Source organism: Phyllostomus hastatus, unplaced genomic scaffold (genome assembly GCF_019186645.2).
Source record: "Phyllostomus hastatus isolate PE091 unplaced genomic scaffold, TTU_PhHast_1.1 phas_scaffold_1066, whole genome shotgun sequence".
Lineage (NCBI taxonomy): Eukaryota > Metazoa > Chordata > Mammalia > Chiroptera > Phyllostomidae > Phyllostomus > Phyllostomus hastatus.
The window spans coordinates 22,610,380-22,628,899 of NW_025334004.1; the positions used below are offsets into that span (position 1 = coordinate 22,610,380).

The 18,520-nt window shown below is 49.5% G+C and overlaps 1 protein-coding gene across 29 annotated transcripts in view; it reads left to right on the forward strand.

The window, feature by feature from the left end:
• The window catches only part of TCF7L2 (transcription factor 7 like 2), a 188,845-nt gene extending 171,438 nt beyond the window's left edge, over positions 1 to 17,407 (forward strand). For 6 of the 29 annotated variants that reach the window (XM_045853968.1, XM_045853972.1, XM_045853973.1 and 3 more), the window contains 5 exons: positions 1,155 to 1,280; positions 1,866 to 2,025; positions 2,466 to 2,573; positions 7,609 to 7,657; positions 15,277 to 15,489. In XM_045853968.1, coding sequence (XP_045709924.1) covers positions 1,155 to 1,280; positions 1,866 to 2,025; positions 2,466 to 2,573; positions 7,609 to 7,657; positions 15,277 to 15,356 — 523 coding nt within the window. In that variant the 3' untranslated portion in view covers positions 15,357 to 15,489. Of the gene's footprint in view, positions 1 to 1,139; positions 1,281 to 1,865; positions 2,026 to 2,465; positions 2,574 to 7,608; positions 7,658 to 8,228; positions 8,280 to 9,543; positions 9,617 to 10,238; positions 10,312 to 15,276 lie in introns of all 29 variants that reach the window. The other 23 variants (XM_045853949.1, XM_045853950.1, XM_045853956.1 and 20 more) reach the window with 9 other exon arrangements.
• Positions 17,408 to 18,520: the final 1,113 nt, after the last annotated feature.

Below are 18,520 nucleotides of genomic sequence, written 5' to 3' on the forward strand. Positions count from 1 at the left end.
TATTTTGAAATTAGCTCTTTTTTTTAAGGTTTTATTTTATTTATTTTTAGAGAGGGAAGGGAGAGAGAAAGAGAGAGAGAAACACCAATGTGCGGTTGCTGGGGGCCATGGCCTGCAACCCAGGCATGTACCCTGACTGGAAATCGAACCTGCGACACTTTGGTTCCCAGCCTGAGCTCAATCCACTGAGCTACGCCAGCCAGGTGAAATTAGCTCTTTATGTCCTGGCTATTTTGCCTTGTTAGGAATCGCCAGTTTAGGGGGTAACTAGTGTTTCAAAGGACTTCCCTAAAAATAGACAGTATTAGAAGAGACAACGCAAGCTTTATTGTCTTTATTTACACTTTCACTAATCATTTAGAAGGTGAATGCATAAGCAGTACATCAAGTAAAAATAATTTAAGAATGCTAGAATTTTAGAGCAGGAGAGAGCGTACAAATCAGAGCTCTCCACTCGGTGTGATGTTAGGTGGTGCTCGCTTTTGCAGCTCTACGTAGGAAGACACAAACTTACATAAAATGTCCGTGACTTATGCGGGGAACCAGATGGGAAACATTTGGACTTTCTCCATCTTTCTGCCTCATTCACTCCCACTCCCGTTAGAACGACGGGGCACAGCAGCAAAAGGAAAATAAAAATTACGTTGCTCTTCCATCAGCAGAATGAGGCCTAATGAGGCCTGTGCAGCATTGTCAGAAATGTGTGTACACTTCGGCGGCATGAATATTTTATTCAGCTGTCAATACATAACAAAAGGTTTCACCTTTCGTTCCAGTGCTGATTAGGACTTAGGAAATTGGCTTCTTAGATGCCACAAGTAATACCTCAAAAACAAGTGGCTGCGAGGTTCCAGCAGGTCATCCCAGCCCGAGTCTCCACCCAAGGACATCCCTGAAATGTGTCTTTCGCCGAAGATGTTAAAAATCATAATGTCTCGTGTCAGTCACAATCATGAACGGGAAGATTGGCTTTAATGACATTATGAGGATCATTATGTTTAATTTATCGCTAATTAATGCTGACAGGTTTCATATGCCTTGGGTTGCTTTCATGTGAGTGTTACGTTGCTGTGTTTTTTTTTAATTGTGTATACACATCCCTCCCCATTCATTCATTTTGATTCTGACGATTTACACAGCTTTCTGTCTTCTAGGTTCCCTCCCCACATGGTCCCACCACATCACACTCTCCATACGACCGGCATCCCCCACCCGGCCATAGTCACGCCAACAGTCAAACAGGAATCCTCCCAGAGTGACGTCGGCTCGCTCCACAGCTCGTAAGTGTGGCTCTTTGGATTGCTTGCTCTCCACCACTGCGTCCGGCCCGTGGCGGCAGGTCTGGTGGCTCCTGTGTGCGTGGTGGCTCTGCCCAAGGCTGGCAGTCTGCTGGGATTCCGGCAAACACCCAGCTTGTGTGGGCTCTGGACTCTTACAGAAAGGGAGAGAGTGCACAGGGCGGGGGACAGTAGAGAGCTCTTTTTGTGTATACGTGGTTGGGCTGGGGTTTGCAGCCATGACCCCGTCCCTAACCCTGTCACTGCATGTTAGGAGCTGTGTCCTCCACACATGAGACGCCAGTAGCCACGGGCGCTTCCCCCTCCAGCCTGGGAAAATTGTGCGTTTGTGAAACTCGAGCAAGTGATTACAAAAATCTCACTGTTCCCCTAGCCCTCGCCCTGGCTTTTTTTGTTTGTTTGTTTCATTTTCCAGGGTGGAGAAGACCAAAAGTGGAAGTGTGTTTTTCATTTAAAACTTCTGGGTTTGGGTGTTGAGGAACCAGCAAGATGGGCTCCACGCTGTAGAGGAAGTTGGACCTCGCGATTGCTTATTGGGTCCTGTCTGTCTGTTTTGTCTACATGCAGAAAACATCAGGACTCCAAAAAGGAAGAAGAAAAGAAGAAGCCGCACATAAAGAAACCTCTTAACGCATTCATGTTGTATATGAAGGAAATGAGAGCAAAGGTCGTCGCCGAGTGCACGTTGAAAGAGAGCGCGGCCATCAACCAGATCCTGGGGCGAAGGGTAGGTGGCTCCCTCGCTGGGAGAAGAGGGGAGGATGGACGAGGGCGTAGCAGGTGGGGTGACAGAATGTCCCGATCTCCCCATTTGTCCGGAGAGTCCTTTTCCTTCAGTCACACTCTGACTCCTTCAGTGGCCTTCCTGGAGTCAGGACAAGTCCCTCCACGTTCACATGACGTTCAGAAAACAGCCACAGCCATGATCTCCTCCCACCCCCAGAGAGAGGGCAGATCTGATGCAATGACGTGGGCGACCACGTATGGTTTCTGTCTGGGCTCCCCTGTTAGCGCCAGGACCCCGCAGACCGACTGCCAGCACCTGCAGGTGACGTGGTTTCTGATGGGCCCACGGGAAAAGATGCGCCCTTCACCCCTCTGCCGCAGTGTGGTCCATAATGTTTCTGCCTGTCTCTCTCTGTCTCTCTCCCCCCGTGTCCCCACCAGTGGCATGCACTGTCTAGAGAAGAGCAAGCAAAATACTACGAGCTGGCCCGGAAGGAGCGACAGCTTCACATGCAGCTGTACCCCGGCTGGTCTGCACGGGATAACTACGTAGGTGGATCGTTTTTCTCAGGACTAGGGCCTGTAGACGTGCACTGGGCGTCCAGATGGACATGGGGACGCTGACTGCCAACTGGGATCAGGCCTCAGCGCCGTTCAGTCTGCCCACTGCTGGGGCCGTTAGCATCTCGTCCGAGCACCAGGCTTGGAGGGGCTTGTCTTGGCCTCCAGCCTGGCTCCCCCAGCACCGTCAGGGAGCAGGGGGGAGGCCGCAGTTCCAGTGCTCCGGTTCAGGACCCAAGAGGTCAGTCTGGGGCTTTCCATGCCTTGCCCGTTCTTTGAAGAGACAGAGCAAGGCTCTAGGGTACTTCCAGTGGGGCTCATGTGCTTCTCAGCAGCGGTCCCTGGGGTGGCCTCGCAGGGAAGTGGGTGGGGGTGGAGGCAGGGAGTTTCATTCCTCACAGATCTTCACGCAGGGCCTTCACCCTTAAGAGAGGGGAAGACGAAACAATTGCCTTCTTGGTGGTGCTGTAGAAGTCGGGGGCCTAGTTCATCCTATGAGGGGCATGGCGGGAATATCCCTGAAAGTTGCCAGTAGAAGTCATCCTTGGGCGGGGACCCAGCAAGGGGGGACACAGGGGTGTGTCTTGCGTGCTGTGTGTGTTCCTGGACTCTGCTGGCTGCAGGGTTGGCCACACGTTCTCTCCTGGGTTTGGGAGACCCAGAGGGTTGTTTCTCACTCGTGGCAGTGGCCGTGACTCTCAACGGTTCTCTCCGAAGGCCGCCGTCACCTCCCACCGTTCTTCCATGTTCTCTGTTTTGCTCATTAGCTCAAGTTCTGGGTTCTGGGCTCGCTCTCCTCTCTAGACGGAGGAAATGCCTCTCATTTTGCCTGTCACCCTACTGCCTAGCATTTGGTTTTATGAAGTGATTTTACCAACCAGCTTTGCGGGGCTGTGGGACAAAACTCATCTTAACGCCAGCAACAGACTTCCCGTCCTGGGTCTTGTCGGTGTCACGGAGCCAGGCCGGGCTCCCTGGCTGGCTCCCTCGCGGCCACCACCCGCGCTGAAGCAGCTCTCTCTGCGTGCGCGTTGACAGCCGTTCAGTCGTTGCCAATTGCAGACTGACTGTGGCACGTGGTACTGTGGGGATTCTGAGTCACATCAGACGTATGTACTTGTCGCAGCACATAGAGCCACCGGGAAGTCACAGCAATCTGCAAGAATATGAGAGTCCTGAGGGGAGGCTGGCTTCTGCTTGCCAGGACTGGCATTTTAGGGTTTCTTCCCTTTTTGTTCTTGTACCTTCAAACGCCTCTTTGTTAGTCTGCTCTTGGCGGTGTGGGCGAAGGAGGAAGGAGAGCTGAGAGCTTTGGGCTTCACTCCCGTGGGTCCACTCCCCCCAGCCCCACCTTCATCCCCCTCTAGGTCCCGCTGCCCTTAGCTGGACCCATTAGGTTATATCCCTCCTGGGAGTGGAGACCTGAGTTAGTGCCAGTACCGCTCCATGGCACGGTGGCTCTGCTCAGAGCCCTTGCCACTCACAGATGGCCATGCCCGGGGTCTAAACTGCTTTGGGACCTTCCCATTTGTCCTCAGCACGTGTGCGGTGTGGGGGCCTTTCTTCTGGGGCAGAAAGGAAGGGCATGAGAAAGTTGCTGCTCTACCACGGGCTCGCTGCTCACCCCCACGGGCTCGCTGCTCACCCCCTGACCTCCAGGCGGAGCTTTACAGCGGCAGGCAGGCCGGCCCTGCGGCTTCCGCACGTACGTGTAACAGGCTCATTCAGGACTGCTGCTCTCCTGGTTTCAGGTCAGACGTCTTTGGAGTTCGGCTCCAGCTTCTACCTGCCACAGACTCAAATCCTTGAGTAATCTAGACGGGTGCCACCAAGAGGAATCCAGCTTCTCTGTAGATACCGTATCCCCAATAGGCATTTTGGGTCATAGGAGGGACTTCATGTACAGCTGTGCAGAGCGTGCACTGCACAACTCGAGCGTGTGCTATTTACACTGTGGACTATGTACGTGCTGCCCCCTGGAGTTGTGCGGGGTGAAATCTCCACTGAGGTACAAGGCCCGCTTTGTGATAGCTTCCAAGGAATGCTGCGATTATTTACTTGGTTAGACAAGGTGTTGCCCGAGGCTTTTCGTGAAGTGCTCTCTAGGTTTTAGAAGGTCCCTGAGGCACTTGAAGGACATTAGATCAGCTTTACATTTGGAAGGGGTGTGGTGTCGTTGGGGACCCCGGGTAAGACTTGAAAGTTAGGGGGTAGATCTGGACTGGGGGCCATGGGGACTTCATCTCTTGTAGGTGGTACTGCCGGATGCCTCTCGCGGGTGTGAATGCGTGCACACCCCCATTCCCTCCCTGTGCCCCCCTTCCTTCCTTCCTTCCTTCCACCCACCCATCCATTCACCCATCCATCCACCCACCCCCCAGGAAACAGTCTGTGGAGCGACAATCAAGATTTAAAGCTTTTATGAATGTGTGGTGTAAACTTGTTCGTATTTTTTTTAACTGAATTGACATAGAAGTTTATATAAATTACTTGGGTCATTATAAAACCCAGCAGGTTCTTCTGGAAAGTTTTCTGAGCTAACCTCATGCCTCTTCCACGTTCCCACGTTTCCAGCCAAGCGATGACAGAGCCTCTCCATCACCACCTTAGCGAGCTGGAGTCGCGCGAAACGGTCCCACTTGGGTTGTGGACTTGGCACGTCCGCGAGCACAGTGACATCTAACCCCTGCATCGCGTTAGAACGTGCTTTCGCGCCTAGTTCTGCTAGATGAGCTAAAGGAGATAAATCCTAGGCCATTGGCTCATCTTGAGTTTTTTTCTCCTCACCACCACATTTTAGGGCTTTTTTTTTTTTTAACTAAACTTAAAGAGATAACGAGTGTCTGTCTCCCTTGAGACGCGACTCCTTCCTCACTAAATAGTGTTTATTAAGCTTCTTCATGTCCTTTTCCATTTGAAGCGTGCTCAGTCCCTGCCTTTTAGAAGCCTTCACTCTAAATGGTCATTTCCTCAGTCACGGCATGTCAGTTTTCTGCCCTAAACTGACAGCTTCCCATGGGCAGTGGAACTCCCAGCTGCCTGTGGAGGGTGTTGCGAGAGGGTGGAAGCCGGAGAGCATGGTGTCAGAGGCGACTGAGCAGCCCTCAGCAGGGCAGGTGGACGCGGACACCCCCGTGCTCAGCTGAGCTTGGACTTCAGGCTCCTCCATAAACCGACACTGACCCGCCTGTCTGTTCCCAGATGGCCGGGTGGCACTTGGCTTCTTATTACACAGGAGAGGTACAGACGGTGGGGGGGACAGGTTAGGTAGGGTTCTTGAGAAGGTACATGAACTCCTCCCCTCCCTCCCTCCCCTCCTCCTTCCCTCCCTCCCTCCCCCCTTCCTTCCCTCCCTCTTTCCCTTCCTTCCCTCCCTCTCTCCCTTCCTTCTCCCCCTTCCTTCTCCCTTCCCTCCCTCCCTCCCTGCTTCATTCCCTCCCTCCCTCCCTCCCTCCCTCCCTTTCTCCCTCCCTCCCTCCCTTCCTTCCATTGTGTATCTAGGAACATAAAATGTTTCAAATTGAAACACTGGACTGGAGGCCAAGACAAATTCCCAAGTGGTACAGGCTCCGAGATAGAGAGAAAAGAGAGGCTTTCTCTGAAACAGCTGGCTCCCTGCTCTTGGGGGAGGCCAAAGCTCTGTGTCCCCTCGACCCTGAGTTCCTCCTCACAGGGCCTTACGGGATTCTCAGGTTTTCTGCCTGTCTCCGTTCTTCTCTCTTCTGGGGTTCATGTCCAGGCACCGTGAGCACCTGTAGGCAGAGGTAGTGTTCAGAGACTCAGAAACACACGGAGACGTGGAACCGCGCCTTCTGTCTGCGTCCTGCGCCCCAGGCAGCCAGCTCGTGGGTGGGGGTGGGACCGGCAGTGCTGAGGTGAGGGAGAAGCGGTGTCCGGCCTGGACTGAGGCGGTCGCCCCTGCAGAGCCCCTCCTGTTTCGGTTCCACACCCGCGGCCACAGCACACTGTCAGGGTTCGAGGAGGGTCAGGCTGGAGGAGGCGAAGGACTGCGTGCGATCAGCGCGTCTCCCGTAATCAGTCTGAACCCTCCCGCGGAGAGTGATGCGTTCACTGTGTAGGCAGCATAGCCTAGTGGGTAGGGGCTGTGGCACCAAGACCACCTGGGGTCCTGTCCTGCCCCCACCATTCGCCGGTTTTGTGATCTCAGGAAGGTTTCAGAACCTCTCTGCACCTCGGTTTCCTTGGGTGTAAAATTGGAATGACGGTAATGCCCGTTGTCCAGGCTTGTGTGAGGACGAATGAGTCGATGTGCATGGCACTGTTGGAATCACGGCTGGCACGTAGTATGTGCTCAGCAAACATTAGCTGTTGTTATTAGGGGTATTATGATCATGATGTGAGAGGGGAATGGAGACAGCGCCCCCCATGGAGGTCCGTTCAGCAGTTTTAAAAGGAACTCAGGTGATTTCTTGTTCTGTTTTGCCTTTTTTAAAATTTCCCCTGCTGGGTTTTTGTTGTTGTTGTTGTTGTTGTTTGTTGTTGTTTTTGTTGTTTTTTAACCTAAGGTCCACGGTACAGCTCTAAGAAAAAAGCCACTACTCAAGCTTTTAATTTTTGGTTCAGAGTGAAGACCTCTGACCTCAATGAGAGATCCGAATGCAGCTGGGAGGCTCTAAGCGCCCCCAGTCACCCCAGTGTTCATTGTCCTGTGGTCACGGGCTCTCAGGCCACTCCCAGCCCGGTCTGTCCCCACCCCCCCGAGTCTTCCCCATCTGTTCTATGGAGTCGGATGCTCTGGGTCAGCCTTGAGGATGGACAGAGCGTGCGGCGAAAAGGCCTTTCCTGTATCCGCATGCATTCCTTCTCTTCTCCTGCTGGGCCCGTGTCCTTCTAGCTAGAGGACACGTGGGCCTGTGGGTGAAGGGGGCTGGGGGTGGGGAGCACTCCGGGCACCGGTGTGGGTGCGGAGAGCAGGACACTCCCCTCCTTTCCAGGTGAGCCCCAACACCCTCCTGCCATCCGTTTCCTGCAGTAATTCCCTGTGTCTTCTCTGTTCATCTAGGGGAAGAAGAAGAAGAGGAAAAGGGACAAGCAGCCCGGGGAGACCAATGGTAAGCTAGGAGGAGGAGGGCGCAGGAAGGAGCGGTGCTCTCGAGGGCCGCTCTGTTATGTCAGGCTGCTATCCAGGGGGGTAGGAGAGACTCAAGGCCAAGACTGTGGTGGGGGAACCCATCTTAGCCAGCCGTTTTGTTTATGCATTTTAATTAATTGCTTCATGACTGCCCTTTTAAAGCTAGTAATGTTCATTGTTGCATGAAAAGCACATTGTAATTCTAGTGGAATGTGTTTTTAAGTCACTGTAGAGCCTGTAACTGGAGAGGGTAGGCATGCCCAGGAGGGGTCTCTCCAGTCTGCTTATTCTGTGTGTGTCTGAGCGGGGGTGAGGAGGGGCCGGGGGCAGCGGGGGTGTGAGTGTTCGGTATTAACCGGGCCGTGCCTGAATGTTCCGATGCATGCCTTTACAGTGGTAAATTGCACCCAACTTAAATTAAGGAGGTTTGTCATTCTCTAGAAGAACTTAGAAATACTGCATAGGCAATCTCAGAGGTCCCTTGGAGAAGGCCAGGCTATTACAAACAAAAACATTTTGAAGGCTTTGTATAATTTGTTCTTTTTTTTCAGAACACAGCGAATGTTTCCTAAATCCTTGCCTTTCACTTCCTCCGATTACAGGTGCTAATGTCATTTTGAGTCGTTAAAATAGTTGCTAAACTGTTTTTTCATTTTTCTTGCCATTATAGTTTGATTAACATTAAACACGTATGACATTTGAACATTCTTTAAAATGACCATCTACTCGGTTTTGTATGTTTCGGTAGAATTTTTTTTTCAGTTGCTTTTGTGTTTTGTTTTTTTGTTTTTTTAATTTAATTTTAACTTTTGCTCTGTTTATTTATTTTTCCCATAACAGTTGTTTAAGCAGTGGTGACAGTGATTTAGACTTGAACTAACTGTGCAAATTGAATATGCAGTATTTCTTTAAAAGAGACTGGTTAAACCAAAAAATGGAAGGAATTCAGTAATAAACCTCCTTAATCTAATGGCATTTTTTTTCATCGCTCCCACTAAGTTTTCTCACGCAAGCATGCATCCACAGTATGATTATTTTTTTCCTTTGCTTTTTTATTTTAGTTTTTTTTCTTCCTTTTGCTGCTCCTAATTTGCAAGCCCGCTAGCATCTGACTAACTGTACCTGCTTAAATGCTGCTGTGAGCTCCTAACTCACCCTTCACAGCTCATCCTCACACTCTGTTTACTCACCTCTCTCTGTCCCTCTCTTCATATTAATGAAAATAGATTAAAAAAGAAAAGATGAACTTTCCAAAAGCTGCAATATCCCAGTACCACAACCTTTTTCTTTCTTTATTTCTTTCTGTTTTGTTTCATTTTGTTCTGTTTTTATTTGTAGTGTTTTTCTTTTTTTTTAAACTGTTGTACTCTGAGAAGAAAAAAGCATGTTACAAACTTAATTCCCTCCTTTGCTTTGTTTTCTTCTTTAAGAAAAACAAATTGAGAGCAAAAAAAAAAAAAAAAAAAAAAAAAGGGAAAGCAGAACCAAAAGTGGAAAAATGTTATTTAAAAGCTAGCTCTTCAGTATCGAACTCCGCTTTATCATCTCAAACCGAACCCGAGAGACAGTCCTTAATGAAGGGATACTGCAGCTTTATTTGCAACAGCTAATTTGACAAGTTGAATAAGAATGTGACTTTTTTTACCTTTTGTTTTTTTTTTTTCATTAAAGAAAGTTAAAAATCAAAAGTCAATATTTTGTAATTAGTAACCAGGTCATTGATTTATTCCCTTTTTTATTTTTATTTTTTTCTTATTTGTATCTTTCTCTCCCCCCTCCCTCCCTCTCTCTCTCTTTCTCTCTCTCTCTCTCTCTCTCTCTCCCATGTCCTCCTCCTCTGCTCGCTTCTCTCTTGAACTCATTCAGACCTGAGCGCTCCTAAGAAATGCCGAGCGCGCTTTGGCCTTGATCAACAGAATAACTGGTGCGGCCCTTGCAGGTGTGTATAGATTTCCCAGATTCGCTGTGCTGGTTTGCAGCTGGTCTCTTCGGTCCTTTCCCCCCTCTCTGGCCTGTCGCTTTGTAGCTCTGTGTGTGGATCTTAGGAGACACGAGGGCGCGGGACACTGCTCTGTGAGGGACGTGCGCGTCCCCCCGCTGCTGCTAGCCACAATGCCACTGTAAAACAGCATCACTTGTGCCTCCTCGGGTCCGCGACAGCAAACCCCCGCACGCCCCTCCCAGGGAACGCGGCCTGCCCGCCCCCCTCCTCACGCCGGCCCAGGATGGGGCTCAGTGACCTCCACCGTAATCCTGCCTAGGTAGAAGCAAACAGCGTCACCTTCTTCCCTCCTCTTCTCTCTCTGTTTTTATTTATTTTTCCTTGTTGTTTTTTGGTTTCTGGTTGTTGTTTTCTTTTGTGTGTGTGCGTTTTATCGTTTTATTTTTTTTTTTCTTTTGACTCATAGAAGTCCTTTCCTTTCATGCCCTTGGTGAGGGAAGACAATCAAATAGAACCAAGGTGATGTAGAAGACAAGTCAGCTGTAGCTGAGATTGCACATCCAACTGAGCACGACCCACCATTGTGTTGTATTTTTTTGTGTTTACCTTATGCTAACAGATGCAAATACTCCAAAGAAGTGTCGGGCACTGTTCGGGCTTGACCGACAGACTTTATGGTGCAAACCATGCAGGTATATGACCACTGCGAGGCCTTTGGGAAAATCAAAGCACTCTGTCCTTCTGTACTTAGTGTGTCAATATATTTTGACCCTTTTCCCACCTCCTCCCGCACTCGCATCAATGACTAATGATCCTCATTCTTCAAAATTCCCTTGCTAATTTTATGCCGTGTCCTCTCCCCACTTTCTCTTCCTCTCTTCCCCTCTCCTCTTACAAATAACATAACGCTGGTGGCAGGGCCCAGACACGGCCCTGACAAACCAGGACAGGCATTTACCCTTTTGCTTTGAAAGCCAGCACCCTGGAACTGGCCCGGCCCTGTGAAGACTCCCGTGGCCGGTGTGCTGAGCGTAGAATGAGCAGAAACTGGCAGCATTAAATAGCATTCCCATGCACTCGGAGTCAAGACACTTGGAGAAGTGCTCTGGGGCAGGCTTTTTTTGGTTTTGTTTTGTTATTTTGTTTTATGTCGAAAAACCACATGTCCGCATAGAGAAACTGGGTTAGCTGACATCGTTTTACAGTGCTGGACAGAAGCGTGGCATGGAGCGGCACGCACCCGCTAAAGGGCTGCAGCAAAGACCCCTGCAGTGCCACGCTGCAGTGCCGCCGGCCCTCGGGGAAGAACACACACATCTCTATTTAGAGAGAGGGAGCATTGGTTCCAAATGACTCAGCAGCGTCCAGATTAAACGCCCACGTTCCACCTGCAGGCTTCCATCCAACCTGTAATTTCAGGGAAGGTGTAGGTACTTCCTTCTTGGTGGAGGGATGCCAACTAGTTCCTGTCTCATTTCCTTTCCTTTAATGATCACCTTGGTTAAATTTGTTGTTTCTTTGTTCTGATACAAGCAGTCTTTGAATTTGGAATATTGTGATGGTAGGTATCTCAACACCCAAACACGCTTTTCTGTTTGTAGTGCCTCCTTTGTCACGTGTCCCTCTCCTCCATGCCTTTGCCATGTGTTCCGTGTTTAGACGTTAGATCAGATGTCCATCCCATTACGTGCATGCCCACGACTCTCCCATGTCTCCTCCCCCCTGCCCCCACCCCCAACGCCTTATGAGAGAGCTTGCTGGAGTGCCTGGCGCTGACCACACGTCTAGGGGAGAGAGGGCCTGAGAGAGTCTTGATCGAGAGGGAACTTCCCCAGGTGACGACCCTCTGAGCGTTGAGTTGAGGATGGGGGGCCTTGGGTGAACACCCAGCAGGAGAGGGATTCTCAGTCATTCTGCAAGATGGCAGTGTTCACAGAGATGACAAATGTCCTTCCCACACAGTCCCAGGGTCTTCTCTGTGCGACAGAAAAGGGTTTTATGAGGAAGTTGATGCAAGGAGTTAGGTATTTAATTAGGGTAAGCCCAGAAGACAGAGTTCTGCTCACCCTGTCTGTCCAGGCAGTGGATTTGTGTCCGGGTTCCATTCGTGCCGAGGAGGAGGGTAACTAGCTGGGAAGCCTGTTGTGAGACGCCCTGCCGTGGCCAAGGATGAGCTCACCACAGGGTCCGCTTTGAGGGAGGGTCTCTCCATCTGTAGAGATGGACAGCCATGTGCACACCTCGGCAACACGGTTTGTTGCCTGGTCTGTGTGTTGCATTCGCGGGAGGTGAGTGGTGGTTTTTAATCCCTTTTTTGATTTGGAAGCAGTTACTGCGACTTAGATTTGGCTTTTTATGGGGAGGGGGGGGAAAAGCACCAACATCAGCAGGACAGTGAGTCAGACACAGCCCGCACCCTGCTCCCTTAAAGCCGCTGTGTAGGGTCTTCCTCAGAGACCAGAATTCTCATGACATTTTTACCCAAAACAAAACCAACCGAAAGCCTTTGCAGCTGCTTCGTGTACACGGCTCCCTGAAGTGCAGCGTTGCTGTGGGTGCCGAGAGGCCCCGTGCTCCTCCTGGCAGTCCTCTCCCCCCGCAGCACCATTGGAGCAGTCCTGGGGGGCCATTTTTGTTACACTGGGGGGTATTTTTTGTACCCTAAAAGCTGTTAGTTGATACATTTCTGCTCTTTCAAGGCTGAAACTCTAAAACAGGATCAGGAAGAACTCTTTCTTTTCAGAATAAACCCATAAGAAGCTAATTATGAGTTCTTTTTAAGATTCTATTTATTTGTTTTTAGAGAGGGAAGGTAGGGGGGAGAGAGAGAGAGAGAGAGAGAGAGAGAGAGAGAGAGAGAGAGAGAGAGAGAAACATCAATGTGCGGTTGCTGGGGGCCGGGGCCTGCAACCCAGGCATGTACCCTGACTGGGAATCGAACCTGCGACACTTTGGTTCGCAGCCCGCACTCAATCCACTGAGCTACGCCAGCCAGGGCCCAATTATGAATTTTTAAGAGGTCACCCCTTGGTTAGTTAGAGATGGAGCCTAGGTTGGGGAGGGTAGGAGGGTGAGTGTTGTCCCTTTTTTCCTCAACAAACTCTTTACTTTGCCAGGATCTGGCTTGATGCTAAATCAATGGGACAAAGTATGTTTATATGTTTGTTTGTTTGCTTTTTAAAGAAAAGTTGTAAAACGAGGCATTTTCTGGCTCATCAGAAATGTGTGTGTGTGTGTGTTCCAACTGCCTTTTGCTCAGCCGCCTATTAGAAGGAGCATCATCACTCTGTCATTCATAGTCTCCATGTCCCATGTTCAAAGTGCCCCCGCTCATCCCCACAGCACACGTGGGAACTCCCCGTGTCCCAGGGAGGGCGGGCGGGGTGGGGGAGTGCCCAGCCAGTCACGGCTCTCATTCACTACACAGGGTTTCTAATTTTATTTGAGGACATTTTTAACAAGATTCTGTTTTGAGCCCACCAAGTTGCTTTCCCCGTCTTTTCACTCTGCCCTAATATAGCATGGAATGCTGCTTGGTGTCATTCCTCGTTTCCTGTCGTTTTCCTCCCTCTCTTTCTCCCTTTCTCCTCTCGTTTCTCCCCGTTGCTTTCTCCACGTTGCTTCTGCCCCACCCCACCCCCATTCCCTCCCTTCCCCCATTTTTAAAATGCATGGACATCTTATCTTAGTTTTTTGAGCATGTTTTGATCTGCAGGCTAAGGTGGTTTAAAACTCTGTTAATTATTTATTTATCTTGGGCTGCTGGGAGGGGAGCAGAACCCACCGTTGATTTCAGTCCATCCCAGAGGAGAAAAAGGAACCGTGTCGATTTGAAAGTGGGTCGAGGGGCTACCCTCACTCCCCTAGAGTTCCTTCCACCCAGGGAAGGGCTGGTAGACCCCAAGGCCACCTGTCCATGGGCCTCGGCCTCGGGAGGCAGGGTAGACCGAGCATGCCCCTCCCATTCTCCCCTCTCCCCTCTCCTCCTTCCTGCCGTCTTGCCGAGTCCGCACTCAGGGGCGTGGTTGGACAGTTCTGGGGCACGGAGCCAGGGAAGAACTCATTCCACCCCTTCCTTTCAGCGGCCAGTGTCATCGACAGTGGTTGCCTTCAACCAGCCAGCATCTTCGTCGCTTTCCAGCGATGGCCCGCTGGCCAGCGCTCACACGCTTGTTTGTAGGTGGAGTGTTACCGGCCACGGCTCCGACTGTGTTCTCCTAGATCAGCACATTCCCTGGATCCGCCTTATTGTTTACAGCGTGAGCGGGGTTCATGATCCCGGGATCACCTTTCTTACCGAATACTATCCCATCCGACTGGGATTAATAGTAAGGGAAGCTCTGAGGTCACATGCTCTGAAAGAATTGACTTCCCCAACCTTTGACAAGAAGCAAGAGAGGCTGTGAAATTCTCATCCCTCCTTCTTACATAAACAGGAGATAGAAAGAGGAGATTCTGGTTTTGATACAGGGCCAGAAAAATTAGCCTCAGTGGTTTAAGCACCAGTTAGGGTAATTTAAACCCAAGAAGGTCCATGCCACGGTCCCCTGGCAAACTTCTTCTTTGTTGCCACTTCCTTGTGACATGCCGCGCCCTCCAGTGCCCGGCCTTGGCGCCCCTCCCCGCCGCCCTCACCATCTCTCCTTTCCAGCCTTCTCACTCCGGGGTGGGGGAGGGGAAGACCCCGAATCTTTAAAAAAAAAAAAAAGAAAAAGAAAAAAAATCAGCTCTGAATCATAATTTAATCCACAACCTGCAGGCCATACAACCAGTTATTCTCGTTCCTTTGGACCATTTTCTGTTTTTCTTATTCTTCCCCCTCCTCCACCTTTGTTTATCCTCTTCTACCTGTTTTCGGTGGTTTTTTTGTTTTTGTTTTTGTTTTTGTTTTTTTTAATTTTTCGTTTCGTTTTTCAGTTTATTTTGTTTTCTTTTTGTTCCCCCTCCCCCCTCCTCTCACCTGATTCTGACCTCTCTTGATTTGGTGTGGTTCTTAACAGACAAGCCCGGCAGCTCTCTGGGCGCCAGCAGCCCGGTGGTGGTGGTGGTTGGTGGTGGTGGTGGTGGTGGTGGTGGTGTGTCGGAAACCTTTAAGCCTCTTGCTAGCGCTGCCTTCAGCTCTGTGGGCTCAATAGTCAGCATTTTAAGAGTTTCATATTCATATGAGGTGCCCAGGAAGGAGCTCTGTCTTTCTCTTTATACACATGTGCACACACACCGTGGGGGTGGGGGTGGGGGCTGGAGGTGGGGGTGCGGGTGATGGGAAAGTGAGGGAATATGTAAACCAAAGAGAAAGAACGAGTTTCTCAGCGTATCTCACTGTCTGGCCATTTGAGGCCACCACCTACAGGTGGCCTCCGTGAGTCTGCTCACTTACGTTTGGGCAGGGGTGGGTCGTGGGCATTCAGTGGGGCAGAGGAAGCAGGTAGGTAGGGAATTCTGGACAGTTAACTGTTTTGTTCACCAGAGCAGACTTAGGAGTGGGTGATAGTTCAGTGAGCACGGCACCCCGAGTAACTTGAGCGGCGCTCGGGCCGCTGGGCGTGCCGTCCCCGTGGGGCACCAGCCAGGTGACTTCAGCTTGACTCTGAGCGCTAGATGACTCTCCCGCTGCACCTTTGCCCGTTACTCACAGAAACTCTCTCCCCTGTTTCTAGGAGAAAAAAAAAGTGCGTTCGCTACATACAAGGTGAAGGCAGCTGCCTCAGTCCACCCTCTTCAGATGGAAGCTTACTAGACTCGCCTCCTCCCTCCCCCAACCTTCTAGGCTCCCCTGCCCAAGACGCCAAGTCACAGACTGAGCAGACCCAGCCTCTCTCGCTGTCCCTGAAGCCCGACCCCCTGGCCCACCTGTCCATGATGCCTCCGCCGCCCACCCTCCTGCTTGCCGAGGCCGCCCACGGCAAGGCCCCTGCCCTCTGTCCCAACGGGGCCCTGGACCTGCCTCCCGCCGCTTTGCAGCCGCCCATCATGCCCTCCTCATCTCTTGCACAGCCGTCGACATCTTCCTTACATTCCCACAGCTCTCTGGCCGGGACCCAGCCCCAGCCTCTCTCCCTGGTAACCAAGTCTTTAGAATAGCTCCAGCCGTGTCAGCCCTGGTTGTGTCGTGTAGTGCTTCATTTCGCTTTTCTTTCTTTCTCCCCCCCTTTTGGAAGGTTTTGTTTTGTACTCTTAATTTTGTGCCACGTGGCTACATTAGTTAATGTTTATCGAGTTCATTGGTCAATATTTGACCCATTCTTATTTCAATTTCTCCTTTTAAATATGTAGATGAGAGAAGAACCTCATGATTCTACCAAAATTTTTATCAACAGCTGTTTAAAGTCTTTGTAGCGTTTAAAAAAATATATATATATACATAACTGTTATGTAGTTCGGATAGCTTAGTTTTAAAAGACTGATTAAAAAACAAAAAGGAAAAAAAAATGAAGCAATTTTGAAGCAGCCCTCCCGAAGGAGTTGGTTCTGTATTATTTGTATTAAATACGAGCTTGCGAACCAATCATTTTACATCTGGTTTTTAAACCACAAGGGCACGACGAATGCAGTGCCGCCCCCTTCTTCTCCCGTGTGAAACCACCTTTATTGTGATGTTACTTGTTATTGTTTAAATGTACAGAAACAAAGGGTTAAAATGTGTTAATATACCTTGTTCCATGGTGTTGTTCCTTTGGGGGGAGGGGATGCCACTCAACAGTGAATGGAATCACAGCGCTGTCGGACCAGTAGTATTTATTGCTTTAGAGATTGCTTGTCGGCCCCGTACGTCGTCCCTTCTAAAGTATGTTTTCCTTTTTCTTGAAACTGTATAAAGTTTTTCCCCCCCCTTAGCATCAGCATCTTATATATAACAACTCATTTGTACAAGGTTTTTAAGTTTATATATAAAATATGTATATATATTTTTGTTTCCCTTTTTTGACTTTTTTTTTTTTTTTTGGCTGTATGAAACCCAGACGCCGCCAAATGGACATGAATAGTTGCATTTAAGGATCAGTAGCATTAACAAAAGTTGCTTTAAAAGCCATTATGTGAAACAAGACTTGAAAATTAGCGAGGGACTCTTAGCGACGCTGTCTGAGCAACAGCGGGAACCACCCGGGCTCCCCTTGAACTCACAGCCCAGCGCCCTGCCCCGTGAGGGCGTGGACTGACTGTGCAAAACTTTATGTGCCAAAATTCTCAGTGACTTCAGCTTTCTCCCTCTTTCTGATGCTGTAATTTTTGTTCATCATGTTTTGCTGTGATGTTACATAGGTAGATTTGTATGTAGTTTTAATGTCACCTATAACAAGATGTGTTTGGTAGCAGATTGTCCAGAAAAGCATTTTAAATGAAGAGGTATAAACCCTTAAGGGCCAAAATTCTGTATATTAGATTACTCTTAAAGGAAAAACCAGCTGCCGCTTTTATGTACATGTACGACATACAAGTAGGTAGCAGACTTTAAAAATAAAAAAAACCTAGGCATGTTGATGTTGCAAAATGCTGTATAAAGCTGAAACCTGTTCATTCAGTGCCATTGTAGTTGACATGAAGCGATTGTAAAACTGTCTCCGATTTTTCTCTGGTTTATTAAGATGCTAACTATAACATTTTTTTTTTGTGAATACTTTGAATGTTTCCTAACAGTTGTGATGTTACTGTTCCGTTTTATGCTCTTATTCCAATTTCATTTTTAATGGTTTGGAAGCCATTTTTGTAATGAATAAATGTTCATGCTGTACAGTATCTGTAGCATGCCGTGCTGGATGAATAAAAGCAACTTAGTGTGTGCAGATAAAGGCTGGTCACTTGTCTCTGTGATTTGCATTTTCTCCCTGGGGAAGCTTGCTCCACCCTCACCAGGAACAACGTATTATTGGTTCCTGAGCTGGAACTGCAGCTCACGTGCTGGGATGGGTGGGAGGTGGGGACTTAGATACCAGAAAGTGGTCTTGAACTCTTGTGAGGGATTGATTCTCTCTGCCCCGCCTGCCATTTGTAATGCCCGTTTGGCATACCTTGTGTACTGTAAGTTCATTTCTGAAAGCAAAGCACAGATACTGACCAAATGACACTCCTCTGGCTATGAAACGGCCACTCGGATACAGCCCAGTTGTCCCACTCACAGTGAGCCCAAGGGATTGAGTCCTGGTTAATGAGGTGGTTCACCAGGAGTGGCTTTAAGAAACCACGCTGCTCCCCTTTCAGGACCATTGATGTGGGTGGATCCTAAGTTCTTTCTAAGAGGTTCACGCAGGCAGAGGTGGCCAGGGCGTCTGCTTGAAACCCTTGCTCTGGCGGTGAGCAACTGCTGAGCAAGAAGCTGTTTAGAAAACTGGATCAAGGTGATTTACCCAAAAGTTTGTACTGAGGAGTTCTTGCCATCTGTGGGACCCAAGTTCTTTGGCTCTGTCCTGGCCTGGGTGCAAGGTCATTATCATTACCAATCAGGGGCCACAGTCAAGATCTTTGTAAGGGTTCTGTGCCATTCATTTCTCAGGCCGACCAGGATGGATGGATGTACGCAGTGTTCACTTACCGAGGACAGTCTTTCAAAGGACGTGAATTTCCATGGGCACGGGAGCTGTTTCCATTGCCACCATTGTCATCTGAACATTGAAGTTGTTCAGAAGCTCTGCTTTGCACCTGGTCATTCTTATTTTGTAAAATCGCAGTATTTGGTTTTTGCCTTTAGCTTTGTGTTCCCAGGGAGGAGTGATGCTGTATTTTGCACACCAGCCTCCGAGTGACCCATGAAAACGAGAACAATTTCTGTTTGAGGTGGTGCGTAGCGGCCCGAGCTGCTTCTGCACATTTTCTCGTTTCATCCCAGCACCACCACCCGGGGTGGGTATTACTCTCCCTTCCATGCTCTGCTTTTTGTTCTGAAACCTGTTTTAGAAACTTAGGGTT